General features: G+C 37.3%; 1 protein-coding gene across 1 annotated transcript; it reads right to left on the bottom strand.

The window, feature by feature from the left end:
• Positions 1-2,590: 2,590 nt before the first annotated feature.
• NME8 (NME/NM23 family member 8) lies at positions 2,591-20,637 on the bottom strand. The gene is made up of 15 exons (XM_020584649.2): positions 20,605-20,637; positions 20,452-20,509; positions 19,477-19,583; positions 18,371-18,442; positions 17,202-17,318; positions 16,211-16,271; positions 14,365-14,441; positions 13,060-13,152; positions 9,145-9,290; positions 7,671-7,846; positions 6,412-6,556; positions 5,534-5,638; positions 4,691-4,842; positions 3,522-3,666; positions 2,591-2,924 (listed from the first exon to the last, which is right to left on the bottom strand). Exons 1-15 carry the CDS (start codon positions 20,635-20,637, stop codon positions 2,702-2,704), a joined length of 1,710 nt encoding a protein of 569 aa, XP_020440238.2. The 3' UTR covers positions 2,591-2,701.
• Between the last annotated feature and the right edge of the window lie 6,697 nt (positions 20,638-27,334).

Here is a 27,334-nt window from a genome sequence, read left to right on the forward strand (position 1 = left end):
TTAGTGTCAAGTTATGATTTCATTAAAGTTCCTAAACAAGGAAATATGTGGTCTGTGGTACAAATAAACATGCCCTGTGGTTCCATTTCTCTCCTGCTGGGAAAAAAATCAGAAGAATAATTATGTTATCTTTTGTTAGTGTTGGAAGAATTATAATCACATCTTTGCACCACCTAATTCTATGATGAACTACAAGATATTTTCTAAATAAACAGTCGTAAAGGCCATTCTCTTTTGAACTGGCATTTAGATATGAGATAAACGGACAGAGTCAGACTTTCTGTAAGTTTTGTACGCAGCAGAGTTGTGTAAATTTAATTGCAGGATGATTTTAATCTGTGAAACTCCATGGAGTTTATGTTGGAACAGAGTCCTCCTGACTCTATAAATCAAATGATTGCTGATCCCATCGCAAATGTTCAAATTCTTAAAAATTGCATCCATATTTATGTCACAGTAATATAATTTTCAAAGAAGAATGGATGGCAGTATAAATAATGTGTGCAATACCTATGGGGTGAGTTAACTTTTAAAGAGACAAAGCAATGTCTTAAAATACTGACAGTATTTTGATTGCCATTCTTTTGAATGCATATTTTGATAATTCTACAACGGTCTGTTTCTCAAAGATATAAAAGCTTTGCAAATCTGAATCTCTTCATCATCTAACTGAAACAGTTATGTTTGATGTTTTAAGATGTATCTCCTTTCCAAAGCTGCTATTAGACTTTAAGATCAAGAACCTATTTAGGAGAAGAAAATGAGCATTAATAAATGAAATGTTCTCACATTTCAATTTGAGTTTGGATACTCAGGCAACATGAAGAAAAAACTGTCATAGATCTATGCATAATATTTCAATGGAGTATACTGGATTGCTTTAACCAAGCACAAAGCAGGAATTGTAATTGACACACACAAATATGGGACCCCAAACAGACAAAATCCTTCAACATCCAATAGTGAAACCAAACTGACAAAAATGTTACATTGTTTAAGAATGATGTGATGCAGTGTGAAGGATAATGGTCAAACAAGAGCAATAACTCAGTATACAAAATTTTACAACGCTTAAATTGGCAGATGTGGAGCTACAGTACCCCCACAGCAAACTGAAATTTCTCAGACCAGAGCTAAGAGATTTCACAGTATTCATAACCCATTTATGATACTTATCAAGCTATTTGATGGTGAACTTCCACCAGACTTATTATGGGCTCTTAATAAGACATAAACACATTTTCAACATTTCTGCTCCTGTCAAAAAATAAATCCACCTAAACTTTCAGCATTGTATTTCTCCCAGTGGTTGAGAAGCCATTAACTCCAGCAAAGATCTGAGGAAATGACCTGAATTGATGTATGTGAAATTGCTCTACTCAAGCAATGTGCTCTTTTCTGAGGCTGCTTCTTGGTTTAAAGTACAGCGTGCCAGGACCCAAAAGACCCAGAGTGGTTAAATAATGCCAGGAAGAACAGTTTTAATGAGTTTTTGAAGTAAAAAAGTAGCCAAAGAATATACAGCAATCCTGAATAATGTTTCTCAGAACTCACCTCAGTGAGGCGACATATAAATTCTGCACTAATTACAACCTCCTACAGGCTAGTGAACCTCAAGCTGAGTTTGTGGCAGTAAAGTAGTTGTAGGTGAAAATGGGCCACCAAGAGAATGCTCAGTCCAACTTCTGCTGGAGGAATGTCTATAATAACAAATGCCCCATCACAACAGAAATACTTGTCAGGAAGCTCTTTATAACAGCTAGTTGTATTAAATACAATAGGAACAATAAAGAAATTATGAGAAGGACTTCATTCTTTCTGGACTTCACATTTAGAATCAACAAAGTAAGTAAATTGCTTTAAGTGAATGCCAGTCTTTAGAATCTCAGCCTTCAACAGACTCAGACAGCAAAAGTGAGAATATATCAGCTACAGAATAATATTTGTGTTCTTCATGAAGGCCAGCCGAGTTAGACTGGACAGGATATGAACTCACTAGTTTGGCAAGGAGGTACATGTCAAGAATAGCTGTTATGTAAGATCTGGCTTTGTATTTTAGTTCCTCTGATATATTTGAATTAAGTAAATTGACTGGAAAGGATCTTTTAGTTTATTATCCTACCTGTGACAGTAATCATTAGAAGATATTTAGGAAAAGGATAAATAAACAATGCCAATGTTTTTCAGGGCCCTGAGGGAACCAATAGGCCTTAATAGCCCAGAGCGGTCTCACCAGGGATGCACACATATACAGTTGGTCAGTGGGCCCAGGAGCCCCATTTGGCTCACATTTGGAACTGCAGGACTCGATCCACATCACAGTGGATGTGCCATTAATAGTGTTTTAATCACCTTCCTTGACCCTTGTCCTTCCTTGCTCTTTTTAAGGTAGCTATACACAAAATGCTTTAGGATCCTGGAACTATTGGAAAGGCATAAATCTGTCAAAATGATAAAAGCAAAGGCATCTACTGAGCATATATATAGAAACCATTACTAATGTCAAATTTCTAGCAGGCGTTACTTGTTACATCGGTATGTTTTGCAATATGGAAGAGCTGATAACAAAAACTGCCCAACTAAATTTGGATGGAGTATGAAGGAAAACAAGTGTGTTTATGTAATCTTAAACAGAGTGGTTAGGTAGACAGATCCATCTAATTACATGAATATAAATTTTCAGAGATGGTATCTTAATTGTTTAGTCTGCATCAAGCTCTCCAAATGCGAACTTAATGCTTTTCAGTGCGTGTTCTATATTAGATGAGCCATGAACAGCATTAGACAAAATATCATGTGCAAACTGAGCCCGAATTGATTCAGGAGAGGTCTTCTTTGCCTCTTCTGGATCGGTTGGACCCATTAGTTGCCTCCACTCTTCCACAGCATTTTCCTTTGATAAGACCATTATCACTGATGGACCCCTGTAAAATCAATATGAGGAAGCTCTTAGACTATTCTGAGATTTCTGAGATGCAGACTTAGCTTTAATGTCAGAGGTACCGCGAAGGGTTATAATAAGCATTGAACTATGTTAATTTTATTAAGTTGCTTAAATATTGAAATTTGTTTCTGAGTGTTTTATTTAAGGAAATATCCCATAATTGAAACTCAAAGAAATTATGATGATCAGATATTTTGATTTGGACTTCTTGTCCTAAAAATATTCTCACCCAATGATTTCTGAAGCAAGACAACACATACTGTATTTATCAGCTATACTAACAATATTATGAGGAAGATATTTGTCCTGCATGAGGACAAAAAGGATTCCATTGGAAAGCAGTTCCTTTTTAGAGAAAATAAACTCCAAAATAATACTACCCATAAGTTTGAGAAGTATTGTAAATCTCCCTTTTAAAGGAAGAGTACTCTGTGCTAGAAGCCACTAAATTTGCTAGAAAGAGTGACAGGTTGTAAAATCCTTGCACCACTTATGGTGTAACATGTTTTGTTGGCACTGTAGATGCAAAGTGTGATGTCTACTTACATACATCAGTACTGTAAACCAAGACACTTACTCAGTCATACAATTCACCAACTGTTCAAAAAAGGGTTTTCCTTTGTGATCCTTGTAAAACTGTGCAGCCATTTCACGAGTTAAAGCTTGTTCTTTTACCTTTGAGATGCTAAATCCAGCCTCTTTAACTTTTTTCATAATTTCATCTAGGAGGATAACAAACAAGCTTGGTTTTGATTGAAATGGTTTAGATGCAAAAAATACAAACTGCAAACACCCAAACTTTAAAAGTTTCGGGAAATACCAGATGCCTTTAAAAAAAAAAAATCTCCAACACCTATTGGAATTCTTCTTGCAAATATAAAACACCCATGGACAACATAAGAAACACTTCAACAGTCCTCTAAAATAGGCAGAAACCATTGTCAGTGCATTATTCATACCAATGCAGGTATCAAACCCAGACTGTAATTAACTATACCAATAGCATTTGCTGTTGTTTCTCACATTGAACAGAAAGTGGACTGTAGTTGTAATGCTGTATCAAACATCAGCTGGCCAGCCAAAATCAATCTGGATTGTTACAAGAGGGGAAGAAAGACTCCCAAAAGCCAATGATGAATTAGCATTAGAAAGACTACTGAAATTTGTTAGAACAGAATAGAATAATGTTAAGTAAGGGGTCTAGATAGAGGCTTTTTAAAAAGTGCCAGCAAACATTCTTAGGGCAAGATTCCAAATTGTAAACAGTGCTCTTTTTACTTTTGACTTTTTTCTCCTTATTCCCTTAGTCTAACAGTAAGCTAAACTAAGGATGGGAATGCATCTAACTGAGCAATGACCCCTTTTGAGTCAGTAAATGTAACTGTCTGAAGTAAGTAATACAAGTTTGGCAAGTGTGTCTCTCCTTTGACTAGTTAGGATGCTGGGCAGGTATTCTGCAGAAGTGCCTGGCTTTTAAAAGATTTAACTTAGCTAAGGACTCTCTTTCTTCAATTCGCCACTATTCTAGTGAAGAAAAACCTATAGGCAGCTTTAGCAAAGAAAATGTCATATTTGAGATGTCAATCTGAATTATGCAAGCCCGGTAAAAGCATTTCTCTGCACAGAAAACATATTTCAGAGAATCAAAATAATGCATTTGACGTGATTTACTGCAGTGTGCATTGCTAATCTTTTGTAGAAATGCTTACATCACTAGATATAGCTCATACTTTCTGAAAGCCTTACCTTTATGATTCTTAGCAGCATCAGGTTTGATTAATGCAAAAGTTTGTTCCTCAGGGAAGAAGAACTCTAGTTCCTTCTGAGCATCGATGTGTGAAGAGCTGCCATGCAGCTGATTGATAGGTACGTTTTCAATCGCATACTGTGCACGCAAACTAGGAGTCATTAAAAGAGTGAAGTTACTTAAAAGCATAGCCATTTTGAGCTGTGAACTATGATTAGCCTTAACCCAGTGAATATAAATCAGTGGAAATCTGAAATATGAACACCCTCCCTCCCAACCCTCATCCTGTTGTATTTCCAAGTAATACCACTTCTTCCTTAATGAAACATCACTTCTGTCAGCAGCAGGTAACATGATACCATGGCAATTTCCTAGAGCAATGCGATAAGCAGGTAGAACTAAGGCATCCATTTATAAAATGTGTAGGAGAAACTTGGTCACAAATAAAATATTCTACTGATGCAAAGTTTTCAATAAGCTACAAGAAAAATCTCAGTGGTATTTCAAGAAAACTAATGGTGGTATTTCAAGAAACCCTGTCTACTATTATGAATAGATATTACCAACACTTTTTCTCTGACTCAAGAATTCCCCTTTCATTACATTGCACTTTTTTAAACTCAGCTTTTAATTCTGTTTAGCAGACTTTATATCTCAAAAAATTTGATAGTTTCTATGCATAATACACAACTACTCCCAAGAAAAGCTTAAAAAACTGCAGAATTGCATATCTGTTTCCAGACGATGGCACTATAGTTACACTAGTCGGAATGGGGAATGAGCTGAGGAATGCAAAAGTAAGTTGGAAGCTGTTAATAATGGTTTACTTCTGTGACTATTACCTCTCTGGATTTTCCCTAGCCTCTTCAAGAGTCTTTGGGCCTAGTAAATCTCTCCAGTGTGATACAGCATTTTCTCGTGTTAGAGCCAATACAAGAGTTGGACCACTGTAGAATAGGAAAAGTAGCATTAAAAAAAAAATTCAACTCTTGGTACTTTTAAAAAGCAATTTGATTATATATAGTCTGGACTAGCAAAATGAGCACCAGTACTGGAGGACCTTAAAACTGATCTAATTGTTTAAACAGGTACTGTCTGATAAAACTTTATGGGGATTAAATATGAATTTGAATTGCAAAGTTACTGAGTTTTGTCACAATGGCAAGACAGAAATACTGATCATGCCCTAAACATGTCCCAATTTCATATGAATGGAATATCCAAACATGATTTATTTCTCTTCCCCAAGTATCCAACACACAGCATGGTTGAAGATTTCAGAGTTCTCCTACAGACAACCTAAATGCAGCAAGTTCACACAAATCAGTGAACTTGGCCGCTGAGACGTCATACATACAGAGATACGGAGTAGCTAGTAACTTTTAAAAGCTTGATTTATATATTTGTTGTACTTGGGAATTATTCCATTATCTGCAGTTATCTGATCCTGTTCTGTCTTTTACTAAACTTTCAGGTACATGTGTATCATGTATTAGCCAGGAAGTGTTCAACACCAGTTTGGGTGGGACTCTGAGCAACCTGTTCAGGTGGAAGGTGTCCCTGCCCATGGCAGGGGGTTGGAACTAAATGGCCTTAATGATCCCCTCCAACCCAAACCCTTCTGTGAGTCTATGATTCAATAATTATTGTGAAAATGTCAGTCTTATCTGATCCAATATAGATTCTATAGATTCACATTCTCCTTTTTCATTCAACATACCTGGTCATTTGCTCTAGAAGGACTGGGAAGTAGTCTTGATCTACATGTTCTTTGTAAAATGTACGTACTTGTTCCTCAGACAGAATTATTTCTTTCTGCATTGCTATTTTGAAGCCATCATCCTTTATCCTTTCCATGATAGACTCTGTTAAATATATTGAAATGATGCTAAACTGCCATCCATTCATTCCTTTGCACACTTGTAGACAAATGACATGGAATTTTCCATGATAATGTTAAATTTTTACAGGTGAATTTATTTCCTAACTAAAGAACAGAAAACTGATTTAAAGCAACTGCTAGAAGGCATCGCTAGTTGCCTGAACACTCAGAAAGCTGATCCTCATCTTCTTAAGGCTTTTTCTTGCTTCAGAAACCTCAGTAGGAATTCCTGACTGAGAAATATGATACGTGTTATTACCAGCAAAAGAAGGTCTAAGGAATTTGAATAGGTGAAATGTTTATTTAACTAAGTCTTACAAGACCACATGGGTAAGCAAGCAGTATTTGGTACAAGTCAAAATTATCTACAAAATTAAGGCATAATTACCTACACATGAACTGCAGAACTGCAGCTCTAAGCAACATGCTAGACAACCATAAGGAAAATAAATTCACAAGGAAAGATCAAAATTGTAGAGTTTCAACTCTCTGCGTGTAAGTTTGTTCAAGTACAGAGATTCTCAAGTTAAAAATAAAAATGCTATCTGAAATCTAGGAAGAAATGCAAACATATGACTGAGAAGAAAAGTAAACTTCTTTGGATTAAGGTTTATGTAATGGGGTAGATTTTTTTACTTGATCTGTGAAAATGCTCTCTGTTTAGACCTGCCCTTGAGCATCACTGCCTTATGCAGAATAGAATATCTTGGATTGCATATTTTTTCCTCTTGCCATTCATCTATCTTGGGCCTGCTATTCAAGAATATCAGCTGCTTTATTACGGTGGGAGATCTAGTCCCCTATACTACATTTGAAAATTCTAGCTTCTCTGAGAGGTCTTATAGGAACATTCCATCTACAGACTTTCTTGAAAAATTAACCAAACAAACAAAATATCATTGACATTTGCATTCTCAATATATGAAAAACATTAACCTCATAACTTCATTCCAGACAAAGATTACTGCTGGCCTAATGCTGGAGAAACAGTATAACCTAAAACCAGTTCATTAATTGAGTTAGGATTTATAATTCAAAATTCAAAATAGGAGAATATTTATACATACTTGATAGAAAATATGGTTATTAACACTTACCTCGCCTTTCTTTTAAGAGACTAGGTCTAATTATCGCCAAAGTCTTTTCAACTTGTTCTGCCTTATTTACATTAAAATTTGGGAAAAAGAAGGCAAGTTGTCTGCTGGCATCTTCAACACTGTCTTGCACATCACATAAATTTACCAGACTCTCAGTTTCTGTGAGTCCTGGCAACCTGATGAAACATAAAGTAATACAGTATTTAAGTTACTGCTTGGTGTTAACAAAATGACTTTTTGAAGATGTACTTTCTTAAAATTTAGTGAAACATAAGGATAGAATGCAAAACGAAGTTTTTATTAAATTCAGATTCATGAGTAAAGTAATATTTCTGAGAAGAGAATTATTAATCTTCTCAAAAAGTGCCTGATCACGTGCTCTGAAGGAGAAAGCTCAGCCAGGCTGCTTTAACAACTCCCCTCTAGGTTATCCAAAATAGTTTCTCTGTTTCATGAGATGGAATTGCTACTTACAAATGTACAGTGTGTAATGAATGATCAGTAGAAGGCTTGTGCTTAATTCATGTACAGCATGATCATAAAAATGATAGCACTACAGAATTGTCTCTGACAGAGACCCTTCTCATTGTTTCTGGTCTGTTTATTTAGCTATGTAAATAAAGCCCCTCTTGGCCACTTGTAGAAAATGCAGTATTCCCCAGCTGTACTAAATTAATGCAGACAGGGATGCAGCAGGCATTGACAAAAATGTCAATTATTAAAACAATCTCTTGTTTGGATGAAGTATTTAAGCTCACGTTGCTTTAAGTAAGTGTCTTGTCTAAATATAAAACTTGAGTCGATATTTGAATTTTTGTGAACACTCGATTGTCTGAGGCTGCATATACAACTATCATCCTTAAAATTCTCTACAAACCCTTGGCATAGAAGAAAAACACACACTTCAAGATATCATGGTTGTGAACAGCTAATCCTTACAATTTTTTTTGCCTCTTGAAGTAGCGTGGGGACACAACCCCCAGTACCCTACCCCTTCTCTGCTGGCTTTTACAGTGCTATCTGGGAGAAGAGCATGCCTCAGGTGTGTCCTGGTCTGCCCTGGGCTATATCTACAGCTTCCCAACAAACATAGGGGTAAACATGGGAAGGAGTGCAACTTCAACTGGTGGTGTGGGCAGTCCCTTGGTATGGGTGAACTCGAATTGCAAGGACTACATCAGCTTTGAAGTGTAGCATTGTTCCCCTCATTCTGAGAACCCATGGAAGGTGAGTTCAAAGAGATCAGTGACCTTTTCTTGTCATCTCTAACTAGGAAGCAAGGAATTTCTGAATTCCCATGAGAGCTGGGATTGCATTTCTAGTGGTGGTCCTGTGAAGGACTAGGCGACGAACTCTGCCTGCTCCCTGGACCCTGCACACATGGGCACATCTGCCTCTGTAGGAACATGCCTTGGTTTATGGTGTGCTCTGAACACTGACTGAATCACAGATACACATTTTCGCTGGTACTTACTTGACTGGCTGCTCAGGCTCACCAGACTCACTTTTTTTGCGTAGATCTATCCATTGAGGAATAGCAGCAGTTGGTTCTTTTTTAGTGATTATCAAAACATGGCATGGTCCACTCATCATGAATCGAACAAATGCTTCAAAGTCAGGCTAAAAAACATAATTTCCCCCCCTCTGAACTGCAGGAACTCTGAGTTTTTCATCAGTAATGAGACAATTATGCTTTTAAAGTAACTCATACATTCCTGTTCCAAACTGGCATTCACACATATTCCTCAGAACCTTGTTAGGTTGTTTGGGAAGATTTTTGATCGATTATTTGAGACAACATTATCAAATGACTAAAAAAAAGTTAATTGAGATAAAGAAAGTCATACAACTCCTTTAAACAAGTACTAGATGTTCTTCCTGGTTAAAATGCAAATGACAAGAGTGAAGAAAACGATCTGGAAACTCAATGTGATCACTTTCTATGCTTGCAGTACAGCATGTAGTGTGACAAGAAACTGCAATACAGTTTCATGAATAATTTTTGAAATGAAATTCATGTAGCTGGTTATAAATATAGAACACAGAGCTATTTGCAAGACATTTGTAGGCTTTCCCTTCATTTGCTTTGCTATGTGCTTTTCACTTCTTCAGTTTCAACTTTCAATCCTATAAAAGTACATTTCCATCAGAAAAATAACTTTTGAAGCCTGTGGTGTGAGTTCTTAATCTTTATTTTTTTCTTTCTTTTTTTTTTTTTTTTTTGTGTATGTCGCCTTTTTCTTGGGGATATTTATTCTCCTTTTAAATATTTGGCTAAATCCTTACCAGTCAGCATCATGTTATTGCATATGATACTTTTTTCCTTTAGTAATACAAGGATGAAATATTCACATATAAGCTTTCAAATAATTGCTTTTCTCTTTCAATTATCTTCATATCTATGCATACACTTAACCAATTTCCCAAGATGAACAAACTCAAAAGAAACAAAATGAAGTACAAAAACGTTCAGTATGATGCAAAAAGGGTGTCTTTATACTGTGGTGGCTTTGAAGGTACTCTTCCTTATGTTAGAAGAACTACGTGTAACTGTTAATTTTGGCTGTCGTGGATCGCCCAGCTTCATCATTAAAAAGAATCAATTTTTGCTTCCAGTTTAATCTGGAGGTCTATCGCCTTGAGTCCCCATTCCCTTGTAGAAGGCACACTCCAGGAATTCAGCAAGACTGGGGAGTATTAAATCAGGAGTAATTTTGTGCACTGAACACAAAGGAATCCATATGTTTTAACAAAATTATTTTTCAGCTTAAAATTAAACTTAAAGAATGCCAAATGATTGGCCTCTCAATATGCATAGGACTCTCTGGAGCCATATAGCTCATAGCAGTTTTATTATTCTCCTGTCCTAATGTTGGCAGGGATCTGCTATGGTGTAATAGTATTGTTTTCCACTCTCCATGATATTGTAAAAGTCATGGCAGTTAGGTAAAGTCTCAGATGACTGAAAAAAAGGGAAACATTGTATGCCTCTTTTAAAAGGGTAGAAAGCAGGACCCCAGGAACTACTGGCCTATCAGCCTCACCTCTGTGCCTGGGAAGATCATGGAACAGATCCTCCTAGAATTTCTGCTAAGGCTCATGGAGGACAAGGAGATGATTTGGGACAGCCAGCACGGCTTCACCTAGGGCAAATCCTGCCTGATCAATGCAGTGGCCTTCTACAGTGCAGTGACTTCATCATGGACAAGGGAAGAGCTACAGATGTCATGTCTGGACTTCTGTAAAGCCCTTGACATGGTACCCCACAACATCCTTCTCTCTGAAGTGAATTGTTTCTTATTGCTGTTCAGTGATAAGGAATTGGTTGGACTGCTGCATCCAGAGGGTAGTGGTCAGAGGCTCAGAGTCCCAATGGACATCAGTGACAAGTGGTGTCCCCTGGGGTCCATACTGGGGACCAGTGCTGTTTAGTATCTTCATTAATGACATAGGTGAAGGGCTCGAGTGCAGCCTCAACAAGTTTGCAGATGACACCAAGCTGACACACCCAAAGGACAGGATGCCATCCGAAGGAACCTGCACAAGCTCAGGAAGGGGGCCCATGGGAATCTCATGAGCATTAAAAAGATTGAGTGCAAGGTGCTGTATATGGGTTGGGGCTACCTCTGGTATCAGCACAGGCCAGGGGATGAACAGATCGAGAGCAGCCCTGGGGAGGACTTGAGGATGCTGGTGGATGAGAGGCTGGACATGACCCGGCAATGTGCACTCACAGCCCAGAGAGCCAAACGTGTCCTGGGCTGCATCCAAAGCAGCGTGGCCAGCAGGGTGAGGGAGGAGATTCTGCTCCTTTGCTCCACTCTGGTGAGACCCCACCTGGAGAGCTGCATCCAGCTCTGGGATGCCAGCATGGGAAGGACAGAGTCTAGAGGACATTAGGAAGAAATTCTTTGTTGTGAAGGTGGTGAGCCACTGGAATTGGTTGCCCAGAGAAGTCGTGGATGTCTCATCCCTGGAGCCCTGCTCAAGGCCAGGCTGGATGGGGCTCTGAGCACTTGTTCTAGTGGAAGGTGTCCCTGCCCTTGGAACCAGATGATCTTTAAGGTCCCTTCCAACTCACGCCATTCTGTGATTCTATGATTCTATGATATATCAAACACTGTATGCTTTGTTTGTCTTTGTTCTTCCCATGTCTATCTCCACATTTAACTAGTCTCAAATTTGGCTGCTCTTCTCAGGAAGTTGAGTTATTTTTACCTCTGTTTCAAAACTGCCTCTGTCTAAACTACAATCCCAGCTTTGCTAAAACCGAGCTCTTTATGATTTCTTACAAGATCTCCCTGTTACTTGCTTTCTAAGCCATAATGCAGCTGCCTAGTGATTGCTATCAGTTTGGTTTTTTCTCTCTGACTTTTGTAGGAACCATCTCATCTCACTCTTATTCATTTGGAATGCCATAGGAACACCTTCCCACCTACTCCTTTAGATTAGGCTAACCCTTCAATTGGTCCCTCTAATAATATCAAACAAACTATTTGCATAAAATTCCAGCCTCTATCTATCTTACACATATAGCAGAAGGTACAAATATTTGCTAAGAAACTTCATTTTTTGACCCAGATCCTTCTAAAGAGTTAATTTTAGCTATCACACTGCTGGAAAATATGACCATATCCAGGTGCTAGTTTGCTAGACCACTGCCATTTAATGGTGGACAGCCTAATTTAATTATTTTCTTGAACTTTATATCTGTCTTTAGCTATTTTTGTCCCCTACTGTAGGACAAGGCACAAAAAGTAGATTTCAACTGAGATGCTTTCCCTTTCTGCCTGTGCACATGCTTATTCCCAGAACTATCCCATGATAAAATCTGAAAAGAAATAAAAAAATTAATATATTATATACTTATTTTCTGGGTGGAAAAATAAATGTCAAATAGATACACACTGTCACATAGATGACACTGGATTTTGGGTTTGTGCCACATTTCAGCACCTAATAGGTAAGGTAGAGTAATTGCAGAAACAACCTATACAGCGCTCTAATTTTCTTTCCTACAAAGGTCACTGGGCCTGTCATAACACATTTTAAAATCAGTATAATTTTACCTTGATAAATAGTGTTAGAAATTTAGCACCATGTCTAAGGATCATGCACATTTAGATAACAGAAAGAACAACAAAATATTTTAATATTTAATTGGAGGTCAGTTTAATTTGGTTGGAATATTAGATTGCTACCTAGTGATATTTACATGAATCAGTGAAAGAAAAGGGAGAGAGAATACCTCTTTTTTTATGTACTAAATCTACATTAATTCAGTTCTTCAATATACTTAAAATTGACCATACAGAGATTTGCAAGCACATCTGGTAACCATTATATATTTTACCTGTTCCCTTCACTTAGATTTTTAGTTTGTTTTTACCTGTTCTTTATTCCGGGCATAAAACACTCTGATTTGCTCTTCAGTAAGCATTCTCTCCTCTGCTGCTTTAATGTCAAATCCTGCATCTTTAATCTGCAATTATTCGGTTGTTACTCACAGGCATTTGAAAATGGATACATACAAAATTGTATGTTATTGTAAATCTAAAGATTGATTGATTCTGGAAGCTTTCTTAAGTTTAAAATTCTCCAAAATATTCTATCTTTGCCTAAACTGAACTTCCAGCCTTTCAAAACACGTCACTAAATTCAGGATTATAATACCTCTAAGTTAATGTTTGTGAAAAAATACAGTGCAGTTCAATGTATGTAGCACATTCATTCAGTAGTTAATAATCCCTTTTATTTCACATTGAATAAACTCCTTTTGATCATTGTGACTGGTTAACATGCAACTTATGTTGCAAAATATAAATTTTATTATAATCATAGTAGTCACATAAATGTGCAATTGTCAACAGTTGTTTTATCAGGCTAAACTATTTGGCTTTAGGAAGAGCAAATAAAGAAAAATGAAATCTACTTTATGATTTTCTGTTTCAAACTCTGTTACTGCACCAAGTTCAAGTATTTGTGAGTGATGCACATTTATATGACTTTCATCAAAGTTCATAGTCCATTGGTATGAGGTTTGTATCATACACTGATATTTTAACAACGAAGGCAGTACCCAGCCCCAGTACTGATGATACACCAATATTAATCTGTGTACCAGCACTCTGCTCTTTAAAAGCCCGTGTGGTGCTGCTGAGTGTTTTCAGACTGCCCCAACGAGGCTGACTGTGGACACAGTGTGGGAAAACACACCTCATAAGCCAAGTAGCAGCTGCTCCAGCTAAATTGTTTGCAAGCCCCGCCTATTTTTTTGCCTTTGCTGAGCTTCCTTCCTTTCCAGCTAAGGTAGAGCAATTACAGAAACAACCTATATAGCGCTCTGACTTCCTTTCCTGCAAAGGTCACTGTCCCTCTCATAACACTTTTTAAAATTCTTATATTTTCATCTTGATATATATTGTTATGAGGCTTTTTTTTTTTTTTTTGATAACAGAAACAATATCAATCAATGTCTAAACTCTTCTGGCATAGAATATTGAAGCAATAGTATAAATTCGAATGTCATATTATTTCAGGTAAAAATTATTGTGCTTTTATCATCCTTAGCAGAGAAGCCTTATCAGATTCTGTTCTAAAGTCTGGGCATAAATTAGAATCTACTTACCCTTAAATTTTGCTATTATGTCTCTTAAATAAATAGAATGAATGACTATTTTAAAATTCTGTCTACCTTTTTCTTAATTTCTTCTATGCGTCCCGCTAAGACATCATCAGGTTTTATAATTCCAACTGAATAAGTGAGTACTTCTGAAAAAGGGATAAAATAATGTCCTAATTAACACATTCATCAAAATAAATGCACAACTAAGTTTTCCATTACTTACAAGTGGGTTTCTCTAAGTAATTCTCCATTTTCATCTTGATATGGCCAAACAGTGGTCGCAAAAAAATGACTCCTGCACTTAAAGCATGTCTTGGAGTGCAGGACCAACTTTTTCCTTCCCTGGAACCCACATTTCCCATGAACTACTGTTGGGGGAGGGGGGGGGGGGCTAATATGGTGGAGAAATGCAAACATGTAGCTGTGGTGGGAAAATATCAGTTTATGATGGAGCCCTTGTCTAGGGAGAGCTCTGTATGTACAATACTAGGAAAGTGAAAGGAATGAATTTTACTAATGAAAATTCACTAAGTGAAGATCTGTATGAATATTGGAGATTTCCAGTAGAACGTATATTTCTCGTCATAGTGAATGTTTGATTCCTTAGCTTTGTGAATGCTGAAGGCATTGGGAATCAGTATCTGTTGATGTCACACATGCTTGCTAGCTCAATCTAATGTTTAAAACAGGGTGTTCCTTGCTGTGAAAGAGTAGACACAGTGTTACTACATCCACTGCATACAGGTCCCTGAAAATGGTCAGAAGGGAATAGCAACTTTACTGGACCTGAAGTTTACAGTGAAGCATTTGAATGTATATCAATCAGACCCCAAAACTGTAGAAGAATTTAAGATAGGGATAATGAAAACAGCAGAGTACTGCTTGTTACCAATACTAGAAACACTTACAGGCAACTGCATATGTTAAGGAAAATATTACTGCCAAATGTTAGTGTATTACAGTGTCTGAGAGACCCCCTCTCCTGAAGCTGAGCTAAAGCTCTCTTTTCTGATTTTCTATCATGTTTAAGTTTTGGTGATTAGTGTGAAGTCTGTAGACAATTGCTAAATGATAATACTATACTAGTAAGTCTCACAGGGTTTATGAGAAAAAATAAAGGCTAAAGCTGAGGTCAGGAATATGTTAATTGAACCATCCATTTGGAAAAAAGCATGAAGATGAAGGAAAAGGGGTGCCATGACTGTGATCTAATGCTTCTCACAGGGAAAAAAAGCAATATCCAGAACAAGGAGAGGATGGAGGAGTTTGTTCCATCTCAGTGGTGCAGAATGGCATTTTCTGCATATATGAAGCAGTAGGAACACTCAGTAGCTACAGATAACAATAAAAAAAGAAACGATGTAGGTCTCAGCTCATGAGAAACCTTAAATTAATCACAGACAGGACTTGCAAACAGGATGGTGCTTATTTTTCAATCTTTTTGGAAGTTTATCCTGCTACTGTGGATTTATGCTCTTATACAAATCTGTTCTTAAATCTAATCTGGTGAAAGAGTTAATTAAAATAATCTGAGATAGAAGGCAGGCCATTGCTTCACAGATTAACTCTTCCAATCCTCTCAGGTTGACCCCATCTTAGTATTCCACCTCAACAGAAGTACACAGCTCACACAGGGACTGTGTAGAACTGACTTTCAGGCCTGAATTTTGCACAGCAGAATTCCCTGGCACATGTGACTTCTGTCTAAAGTCTGGAGGTTCTCAGTGTGGGGGTGAAAATATTGATGATGACAGTCCAATACATTAATTCCTTACAGAAGAAAGCTCAATCAAAACTTTCCATTAATTCAACCAAAGGAAAGTCTATTAGTGCTAAACATAGACAATTATTAATCAAAAGACATTTGTTCTCTTTCTTTCTGTTAACATTTCTAAAATAAATCAAATGTATTTACCCTCCTCTACAGCCCCCTCGGACCCTTCTGATGAATCTTCATGGAAAACGAGTTCTTCTGCCTAAGGTAATTGCAAATGGAGTAAAGAACATCAGCAGTGCAAAGATAGAGTCACCAAAAATAGCTGTCACATCTTCACAACACCTTTATCTTAATGTAAGAATGGACTTGCTACCCTGGGAAAAAAGCAATTCTAAGAAGGCCCTTTGGCCAGACTGGTTTTCCTTAACTGAGTTTCAGTTTGTTAAAAAGCTATTTTTACTATAAGTGAAGTTCTTTCATTTCCATTTTAACAAAACAAGCAATGAGACATGACTATTTCCCATGTCTCTGTTTCATATGATGCAGTTACTAAGTTATATATTAAAAATACTTAGCCCTGAAAGAAAAAAGATTACTAAAACACTTATGATCTAGTGGCATTTTTCCGTCTCTTCATTTCTTAAATCACTAGGCTAATCTGTAAATTTGTTAAGTTTTTATAAAGTACCATAATGGAAATTTGGGGGTTCTGAGGAGAACAAGCAACAGGGGAGGATTAATTCTGCTACTACTGTGAATTCCAACAGTGGGATCTTTTGCAGTGCAGGCTACTGAGGTCAGACCAAGCTGTCCTTGTGTCCTTATGTTACCTGGAAGTCAGGAGTGAAAGGTGATGGAATAAATTTGTTGAATGACCTTTGTTTTTTGTAGCAAGCTGGATTCATTAGGTACAGAGCAATCCCCATGGCTTTGGGCAACCTGATCTAGTGAAAGATGTGACTGCCTGTGGCAGGAGGGGTTGGAGTAGATGATCTTGAAAAATGTCTTACAACCCTGATAATTTTACTTGATTTCTAAAACAAAAGCCCATCATATATATGTCACTTTAATGTTAGGACAAAAATACAAAAAATTAAACATTATCTAAACACTACCACAGACATTTAGACAAATGGTGTAAGTGTAATAAAAATACACATTTATACATCAGCATCTTGTTTGTGAGTACCTCAGTGCGTTCCTTCTCTCCAGCTGCAATGTCCCTCTCTTCTTGCACTAGCTCTGTTACTGTCTTAGTTATAAGAGGAGCATTTACACCTTTCACTATTGCAAGAATTTTGCCATGCTGTCAAAGAGAAAATAACACTCTCAGTGAGTTTTCATCACTTAATTTACACATTTGCTTGAATTTTTGAAACCTGCAATATCTTGCTAATTTTTTCCAGCTACAGGGTCATTTCCTATGCCTGCTGAAGGGAATACGAAAGCTACTACAGCGTCTGTTACTTCAGAATGAAACTTCTGTGCGTTTATTTCCTTGCTTCCTTCTTTACCAAATTTTCCATGTTTATTTCTGGGCTCAACACTGAGAGTATAGTTGGAAGCAAATGCAAATATGGATTTTACTTGTTCTTAATTTCTCTAACATGGAGTTTTCTGTCTTTTTTTTTTTGTATGTGTGTGTGTGTGTGACTTTTCAGTGCATTCTCTACAACATTCAGGTGCATAGTAGTGAAGCTAATGGTGACCAAAGGTACTGCTAACATCTCTAGGCAGCATTCAGATTCAAACCTGAAAGTGTCCTGAAAGTTTCATTATTCTTGGTCCCTACGTATGGAAATTCAAATCGTGGCTCCCTCAAGTTAAAAGAAACCCCACCTCTTCTTAAGTGAACACTCTACAATGGTGTCCTAGGAGAACCAACTTTCTGTGTCCATCAGTGAGAGATAGTAAATATATGATGAATTGCTACAGTTCCTCAAGTGTGAAAACATAATTTTATTTGTTATCTTAAAAATCTATAATGCCAGGAAACGTAAACTCTCTTTCCCTGATGAAAAGTGTGCATAAAATAATAATTTCAGTGTAACCACATGTAGGCACTTTATGTAAGGCAAACCTGGAAAACTTACCTGGGTTTCTCAGTAACTACCAAAATAGTGACTACCACAATTCTTCTGTGGCTGTATGTGCAACAGCCACAACAAAAATGTGCTCAAGAACCACCAGACTCAGGCATGGGAAACAGCTCAAGCAAACAACATCTGATAGTACCATCCTACGTACTCTAAAACGTAAAGATAGGATTTACACAGCCTCATAGCTATTTTATAATCTATTGAAATGTTAAGGCAAATGTAGGCAGCACATTAAAAGAAACTGCTGTGATGTACTTACAACACTAAAAAGAAACACAGGTTCACAGCTGTTCCTAAATGGTTTCAGACTTTCAATGCTGTCAGCCTCTGCCTGAATTCAGACAAAAAAGATTATTTGGTTACATGAGTGTGTATGCATATGCATATATATAAGGAAACCTTTTTACCCACAAGAAAACCCCACTATTACATATTTTGCTGTTGAAAACTCAAACTGCAGTCCTAAATACAACTAACAGTCCTTATAGTGATGAAGAAAGAACTGTTTGGATAACATGGGATTGTCTTCCCTTCGTATTACAGCAATTCATCATGGAAAAATATCTTCTCTTGATACTATTTTCTCATGTAGGCCATAATAACATATGTAAATGAAAAAGTAGCCCATGTAGTCTTGATGGAAGAGATTATCCCGTGTATTAAGTTCTTTGTGAACCGTGTTCAACTGTATGAATGCACGTGAGATAACGTCGGAACATAACTCCCTGCCTTTTTCATGTGTAAAAAATTCCTGTTTTTTCTGAAAAGGCATTTCATCAAGGAATTTAAAGTTTTCACTAAAGTGAAAATGGATGGACTTGGTCAACATCTTGGAGAAACTGAGTCTGTGAAACAAATTTATCTACTTTAAATATGAGATATAATACATTTGTATATATGTACCGCTAGTGTAAACAAATATTTTTACTACTACAGTTCTGTGATAGTTTTTTTAATTTCTCCCTTTTTGTTCTGTTGAAAATGAAATACCAGGTAGAATTTGCAAAAAAGATGCTACAGTTTTTCAGGGATGTAAGAATTTTAAATGCAACGGCCCATAATGCAGAGACTTAAAACTAAAAGTCGTATAGTCGGGCTTTTAAATATTTCTGCAATCTCATCAAGGAAAACAAAAGTTGTGGGGTATCAGATCTTTTTTTTAAATATAGCTTCTTACATATTTATTACCAGTTCTAATCTGCTTCTAAACAAAGTCTTCTGAGGATATATGCAGGAAAAGCAACCAGGCCAAAATTATGTCAACTCAGTATCAGGACAGTAAAATGAAAGCTCTACATACGCAGATCAGAAGATCTATTTAAACCAAAATGTAAATAAAGTCCCACACAGGATTTATGTCCTTACCACGGCAAAATGTAGCACATTGTCTTCACTAAACTCGTTCCTCAATTTTCTGAATAAGTTCAGCACAGCTTTGCAAGGACCACACCAAGCTTGATACACATCTATTACTAAAATGTAATAGTTTGGGATTACAAACAGCTGACTTGTGGAACTTATAAAATGAGACATTTATGTTTGGGTTGAAACAGCACTGGAAAGGCATTCACATGGATCCTTCAGTCCTCTTCTAGTCAATTAACGTATCATGAATATGTCAATGGATTCAGTGGATATATTAGTGGATACATACTCTTTTATTTAAATTACTTTTGACATTGAAAACCTACTTCAGAATACTATTTGAGATGATTAATTCAATAGGAACTTTTCTCTTATATTCCTTTTCCTTTTATTTTCTCTTCTTCTTTTCCCCCTGTGATTTTTGCCTCCCTGAGCCTTTGCCCATTACTATCCCGCTGCAGATATGATCCTGCTACAGATTTGTTCCTTTTACCAAAATACAATTCCTCGGAGACTTAGGAGACATGGTTACTGGATTAAGTGAACTGAAAATTGGGAATAATGCACATCATAGAACATGTACTCTCTAGAATGCTGCAGTATTAATTGGGGAAGATTTTACACACAGAAGTGTCCAACCCCTTACCATGGAGAATGCCATATTCGAAAGGTGTTTTCTAAACATTGGTGTATAGCAGTATATTAAAAATTAGATAAGTATGATTTTGATGAGTATTTATAAGATACTGCATATTCATAATCTTAATATATGATCTTAAAATTCTTTTACAACCTAAACAATTCTATGATTCAGTGACTCTGTGATAAACATTTATAAATATATATAAATATATAGCCTTTCTTTAAAAGATATGGTACTAGTCTTCTAAAGTATCTATTAAAGATGATATATAAATATGGAAACCTGTACATATCTCCATGAGAGATTAAACAGAAAATATCAGCTGTTAGTACCTACTATACCGTTCTTCTGCAGCATTTCATCCCACTGGTTTTGATTGGTTATTACAGTCTGAAACAAAAATGAATTAGCATTTTAACATTTTAAAAAGGCAGAAAAAACATCTATTTTCCCAATAAAGTTGTTCCAGTAATTAGGATTTATACCTGGAGCTGGATTTCTTTCTTCTTGCCTGCCATTTCCCTGAGATTATAGGAAAAATATTAAAATCCAAAGCACTTTTAAAGTTTTTTAAAAGACCATGTGACATACAGAACTGATTTGTATAGTTCTCAAAATATCACTGCCTTCTGATTCCCTTAGTAATTAACTCAACTGAAGCCCTTACAACAATGATAGTTAATACTCCACTTCAGAATTTTGTGGAGCAATATACAACTTGTTTGCAAAACCCACATGGCACAAGAAACAGAAGAAAATATAGTTTGTTAGGGTGTTCAAAACTTTTGGCCTCAACAATTTTACGAGCTTATAATTAGTCTGCTCAGAATAGCCACAGGGACTTTGATGGGATGACAGCTGCCATAACACTGGACCATTTCAGAAAAGTATTGATTAAAGAGCTTCAACTCTGATAACATCAAATCAGTCTTCCTGTCTGCTGGGATACATAAAAAACCATGACATACTTGTGCCCTATAACTAAACTCCCCAACTGAATCCTGATACATTCATCATTCTGTTGTTAATAAATGATGTCCTTTATTTATTTATTTATTTATTTATTTATTGTAAATAGACAATTAACTGTGAACTAGGCAGAACAACAGTCTCAGTTAAGATACATATGTGGATGAAGTTTGACTTCAGCATGAGTGGCTCGAGTTTCTAGAGTTCTTGGTTAAGATGGTGGTCTTTGTCTTGAGGAAAATGAAAGTGCACCCATGAATGTGACCTCCTCTGGCACTGTTATTTGACAAGTCAATCAGGCAAATATGTACCAGGATTTGAACTATCCTGATATACTCACCAAAGGTGCTCCCTTCAGATCACAGATTGAGGCATAGAAGCCAATATGAGAGCTCTTACCATCATGCTTGTTTCACATTTCATCTAAAAGTGTTGTTAAGGGTTAGAATTTTAAATGCAGGTTTTCTTCAAATCCTGTAAACCAGGTAATGATACAAAGCATGGCATTCATTCCTATCCTTTAAAGACTAAGGAGATGATGCTGACTACTGACACCAGAGGCAACCAGCAGATGGAAATACGCCATATTAGTAGGAAATCTTCAGCAAAAGAACCTATCTTTCATTGTTACCTTCTGTCACTGAGCAAAAACAATCAATTCTTTGCAAGACTGGTTCTGCAAAACATAAAACCAATACATGACCATGGTCTATACATCCCGATCGTTCTACATATGCTTCCCAACTAAAAATACTCAGTCATACGCACTCAGATGGCAAAGCAGAGCTCTGCAGAGTAGCCATGTGCCACTGTGTGCAAATATACAAATGTGCACATTAGTCTGGCATAGCAGCTGTATGTGACAGACATGTGAAGCTACATGTAACATCTCTACTTTTAAATAAAATTTTCGCATAGCATTCTCTCAGTAAAGCAGATAACACCTGAACAGACAAACATGTTTTCTCCTTTATCTATGATATGGGCAACATGCTTCTCTAACCTTGACACAACTAACTCCCTGAGCATAAGCTCTTGTGTGTTAAAGTGGATCCTTGTGTGTTCCTAGGTGGCACTCTGATGGATCATCTGCCCACACACACACACACATACACAGAGAAACCTGTGTAAGTGAACAAATGCACAGACACACAGGCCAGTTCAGGGCTGACAGTGCTCTACACCAGATGCCGTAACCAGGAAGAGCTCCCAGACACTCGTGCACCCCATGGTTTGACACACACCCTGCACACTAAGCACACCACAGCACAATGGTTTGGGTGCCACTCAGCCCTGAGGGGGGCCCACTCAGGAGCAGAAAGGCACCCCCGGCCCACCTGCACCTGTCCTGGAGTAGCCGCTCACCTGGGGACGCTCTGTGGCCGCCCAACTGCCATCCCTCAACGGCTCTAACAGCCTTCCCCACCCTCTGCCCAGCCCCAGCCCCATCTCTTCTTGATCTCCAAGGGTCATTTTCCCTCCATCACCCTATTTTATCAGTCTGGGGTAGACATGGCACAGGGAGCTGAGCTACAGGCATGCTGAGAGGGAAATGGGGACGGAGCTGGGGAGTGAAGGGGTGGGAGGAAGCGTCACCATTTCCTGCCCTGTTTCTCCTCCGTTTCCTTTAGCCTAGGGAGAGTCAACCTTATCCTTTTAACATGTGAGAAAATTAGTCTTGGCAGATAATTAGTAATCTGCTTTCACTCTCTGTTACTTGCAAATTGTGAGAAAATGGAGACTAAAAGAGGAAGCTTTTAGTGGGTGTCCTGATGAACAAAAGAGGGTCTTGAAAGCCAAATAGTGGTGACTGCCCATACTCATACGCTATCAGTGCAGGTCTGTCATCACACTGGTGCAGAACAAAGTTATCATTTTAAAGATGCACATTTGCAGCCCCCAAAAAGTCCCAGAAGATAAAGGCGACGTCGATTTATACACATAGAAAGCACAATTGGTCCCGAGTACAGTGGGGCTATTTTCATGTATTAACTCTTAAAGGCATCGCAACTGGTGGGTATTTCTTTGTGGAGGTACAGGCTTGAGAATATTCACAAATCAAATGCCAGTGTCTCTAAACTGCACAAATTTGATGAAAAGTGAATTTCACATATGCACGTTGTTACAGAACTATAAATTGTCATTGCATCCAACTTATTTTGAAAGCCTGCCAAGGCATACTATGCGCTGTTATGTATATCTACCACATCTTAAGTAGATCTAATTTCAGTGACTTGTTCCTTTTCTTAAGCTTTCTGGTACTGCTCACCAAAGCATGACTTGCAAAGCCCCTAAAGAAAAGTTCCTTTCATTTCATGAAAATAATATGAAGAAAAAGGTAGGGAAAACAAACTCTTAGAGGTGCTAGAACAGATGTTCTTCCTCACAGTTAAATCTTCCCAAGTTGAAGGATGTTCATTCTGCAGTAGTGGGAATGAGGCAACGTTTCCACAGAGCTGCAGCAGTTTTCAGTGCTGAGATTGTGCTATGTCCTAACAGCTTTGATTAGATCAACTAGGTGGCAAGACAGATTTTGTATTCAGATGGGAAACAATGCATTTATATGGCCAACAAAAATCGCTTCCTACATTTTTTACTGGAAAACCCTAACTTTGGAAGTAGTACAAGCTCTGCATTGGCCTGCTTGGAAGTAGAGGAGTGCTCTTGAATAATCTTTATTTTCCTGCATGAAGAAGGAAAACAACTTTTGAAACCTTCATAGACATACAAAATTGGAAAGAACTACAAAAGATGAGATATTTAACCTAACCTCCATCTGGAAGTTAAAGACCCAAAGGTTAGGCTAGGTTTTTGGGGGTTTCCTTCACAAACTGCAAACTATTTTATGCAGACCACTTTCTTCGTGAACAGTCACTTTTTTACATATTACAAAAAAACCCCAAAAAAGACTTGAAGAGAAACACTAGAATGAGGTAATGCTCATGTACCGAATGTTAAAAGGCTGACACAGCCTATTTAACTGCTCTGTTGGAATGAGTTATATGTATGCTTTGGATATCACAAAATAGTTAATGTAAAGGGATTTGGTATTTCAAAATGCTGAAAAATAAAAAAGAATATCCTTCTTTAAGTCAAAGAGTGTAGTTCTATAACATTTTAAATTATTTTAATGATGACATACTTAGCTTATGCAGACCAGCATAGCTTTCATGGTCATTATAAAAGGCACCCAGAGAGAAGGGTTTAGGAGTTTATGGGGTTTTTCCCTGAACCAAAATGATTCAAGTTTTGTATAATGTATATGAAAAGTATAATGAAAATATGCAATGGATAAACCACAATGGATTGATGATGAATGACTGCACAATTTTTCTGAGTAACTTTTAAACTATTTCACTCCATTTTGTGCATACCACTTGATTTCAGGTCTGCTCTTTGTCATGAACTGTTAATGTCTGAAGTGACCTATTTCCAAATTACTAACACTGTTTTACAAAGTAATGGAAGACATTTGTACACCCTGCTGAGACTTGTGACAAAAGCAGAGATGTGTTTTCCCTGCTAGTCAGTCTTTTTATGTGCCCTGGTACATGCTCAGAAGCCAGTGCCTGCGTAGCTCTGATGACTACCTGCTTGTAAACACAGTGGAAGCCTTGATCACCTTAATTTATAACCTTTTGTGAGCTCTTCTGTGGCTCTATAGTCCACATGCATACTGGTACTACAGTGTATTCAATCTATGCCCTTTGCATGTTAGATTTCCTGCACATGCCCTAGTGTTCCTCCTGCCTCTCTGCCTGGATTCACTCTAGGATTGCTAGATGATGAGTGAACATCTTCGCAGCTCTTCTGCAGAGCTGTTCTTAGCCTGGCAGCATAGCAGCCACTGTAACTTGAAGGCTCTGTATGTGTGTATTGGCTTTTTCTGCATCAGCCATAAGTAGACCAGGGACCTGATAGCAGTGGAAGACCTTTCTGATTTCTTGTATTTTTCTGGAAAACAGAAAGAAAGTATGTGAAATGGTGCACAATTTAATTTCTCAAAATCAAAAATAACTATTATGGTTGAAAAATGCAAAACTAAAGAATATTATTTGTGCTGCTTCAAGTGCAGCTCTCTGTCACACAGACAGTTGATGGTGGGATAATTCTGTGCAGTAGAACTGTTTTGGTAAATGAAGAAAGAGCATAAAATAAATAAATAAACAATTTTCTGTAAGGACCTACTGTGACACACCAGCTTGTGTGCTCCCAAGGTGAGAGAGACCAGGTGACTCCAAAACCAGGCAGTTCCTTTCTGAGTGGAAGCCCAAGACTACCACAAGTTCAAGCTGTGGATGTTTGAGAAGCAATCAGTTTTGCCCATAAGTGGTGACTGACACAAGGGATTTGACAGCTTGCTTTTAAAGAATGACCCAGCTCTGTCAGTGGTGGGTACGTTCCCCTAATTTGCCTTGCAGACAACATGAATGGTAGCCCTAACGGAAGTTACTAATACATAAACTTTTGCAGAGTTTGTACCACAAGAGAAGTTCCTGAATGTTAGTGTGGAATATATAGAAAATGAACAGATGAAAAAGAACTGAGATAATTTAGTGATTAAGACTTTTTTAGAAATGTAGGCATTAATTCTTCCAAGTAATATGGCTATCACCTCTGGGTACCCTAGAGCAAGAAAAATCAGAGGTGTTTTATTTTACCTTACCCTAGAATCTCAAAATTATGTGAATAACAGCATGGTTAGTAGTTGTGGATGTAGACATGATACTTTTATTTATTTTTACTTACAGCCTTTATTAAAGTTTTGAGTTTGGCAATCTGAGTATAAATATTTTCATAAATTCATTTTTTGTTATTCCTTGTCTGTATATTGATTCAGTTTTTGAGTGTATGAAACACATTCGACACCTTACACATTGATTTACAGAATATTAGAGTGTAACTCTGAGAATATCCTTTGTAGCTATAGTGTGTGCAAACCCATGAACACAAGAGTTTAGTGAGACATAATGAGTGTTTCCCAACAGCTCAAGAAACTGGTAACTCTGATTTGGATCTTACCTAAGCCACCTGAAAACAGACTAGTGGTTTGCTCTCTGGCAGCATCAAATGCTGATTCACATACAGTTTTCCACTAGTTATGTGTACAGGCTAGCCCTCTACTCAAAGAGAGATCAAGAAGACTGGTCTTTGCAATGGGATCTAGAAAGTGAAAGAAAATGAAGAAAAATATCTTCCTGTATATCAAAAAGCAAATCCCATGATATCAGGTAACAAAGGTGGATTGGAGTTCACATAAATATTTTTAATCAAAGTTAGCTGGTAAAGACACAACAGTGGTTTCTATTTTACCAAACCTGAAGATGTCCAGAGTCCCAATTTAAGAACTTCCAGAAGAGTTAAGATGGCTCAGCTGAACTCTGACCTCTCTGTATTTTAGGGATCCTCAGCTGGTAAAATCTTGTTGCATATTCCTGTTTTGACTGGGAAAACTTCATCTGCAGAGACAATCTGAACACACAAAAAGTATGTGTGAAAAGCTTGACTGTATTCATGGTATTAATTTCCAGCAGGACAGAAAAAACAGGGGGATCAAACAATTGAATCATCTTGATACATGAAGGTGAGCACCAAAATTTGCTTGAGGAAAGATTTAGGGGATTAGAGAGTACCAGGCCTGAAAATATGATGGAAAATTATGGGAATACTTGAATTGTGATGTAGTCCAAGCAGAACAAACTGTTACACTCCAGTTCATGGGACAGGTTAATCTGCACAGCTGTATTGGCTGGAAAATTCTGCAGTATGTTCCTTGCTAAGATAGGAGTGGAAATTAGCACAGTTAAAGGGCCACTAAAATCTTTGCCAGAGACTAATTGAGGTATGTTTTTATGGACATAATGAATAAAATAATCAAGCAATTGGAGCACAATTTGGCTTCTGTGAGTTTGTTTTGGTTTTGTATTTAAATTCCCTAGTAATTGGCACTATGTGGTCATTTAGAAGAAAAAGTAGGATAATGAGTAGTTTATAAAGAAAAAGAGTGTACAAGGCAGAGACAGTTAAACAGATGACATTGAGAAGGCTAAATCTTAACAAAATTTTGTTAAAATGTTCTGAGTCTAAAGAACGTGCCAAAGGAATTGAAACTTTTCAAGTTGCATTCGTTCATGCTTCTGCAGGAAAAATTACCCTGAGTTCTTCTCTTTATTGACTCTTTCAGACTCTGATCCAATTCACGCAAGTAAAAAAGACTATAAATTTCTAAACAATTTGTTGTATATC

This window comes from Corvus cornix, chromosome 2 (genome assembly GCF_000738735.6).
Source record: "Corvus cornix cornix isolate S_Up_H32 chromosome 2, ASM73873v5, whole genome shotgun sequence".
NCBI lineage: Eukaryota > Metazoa > Chordata > Aves > Passeriformes > Corvidae > Corvus > Corvus cornix.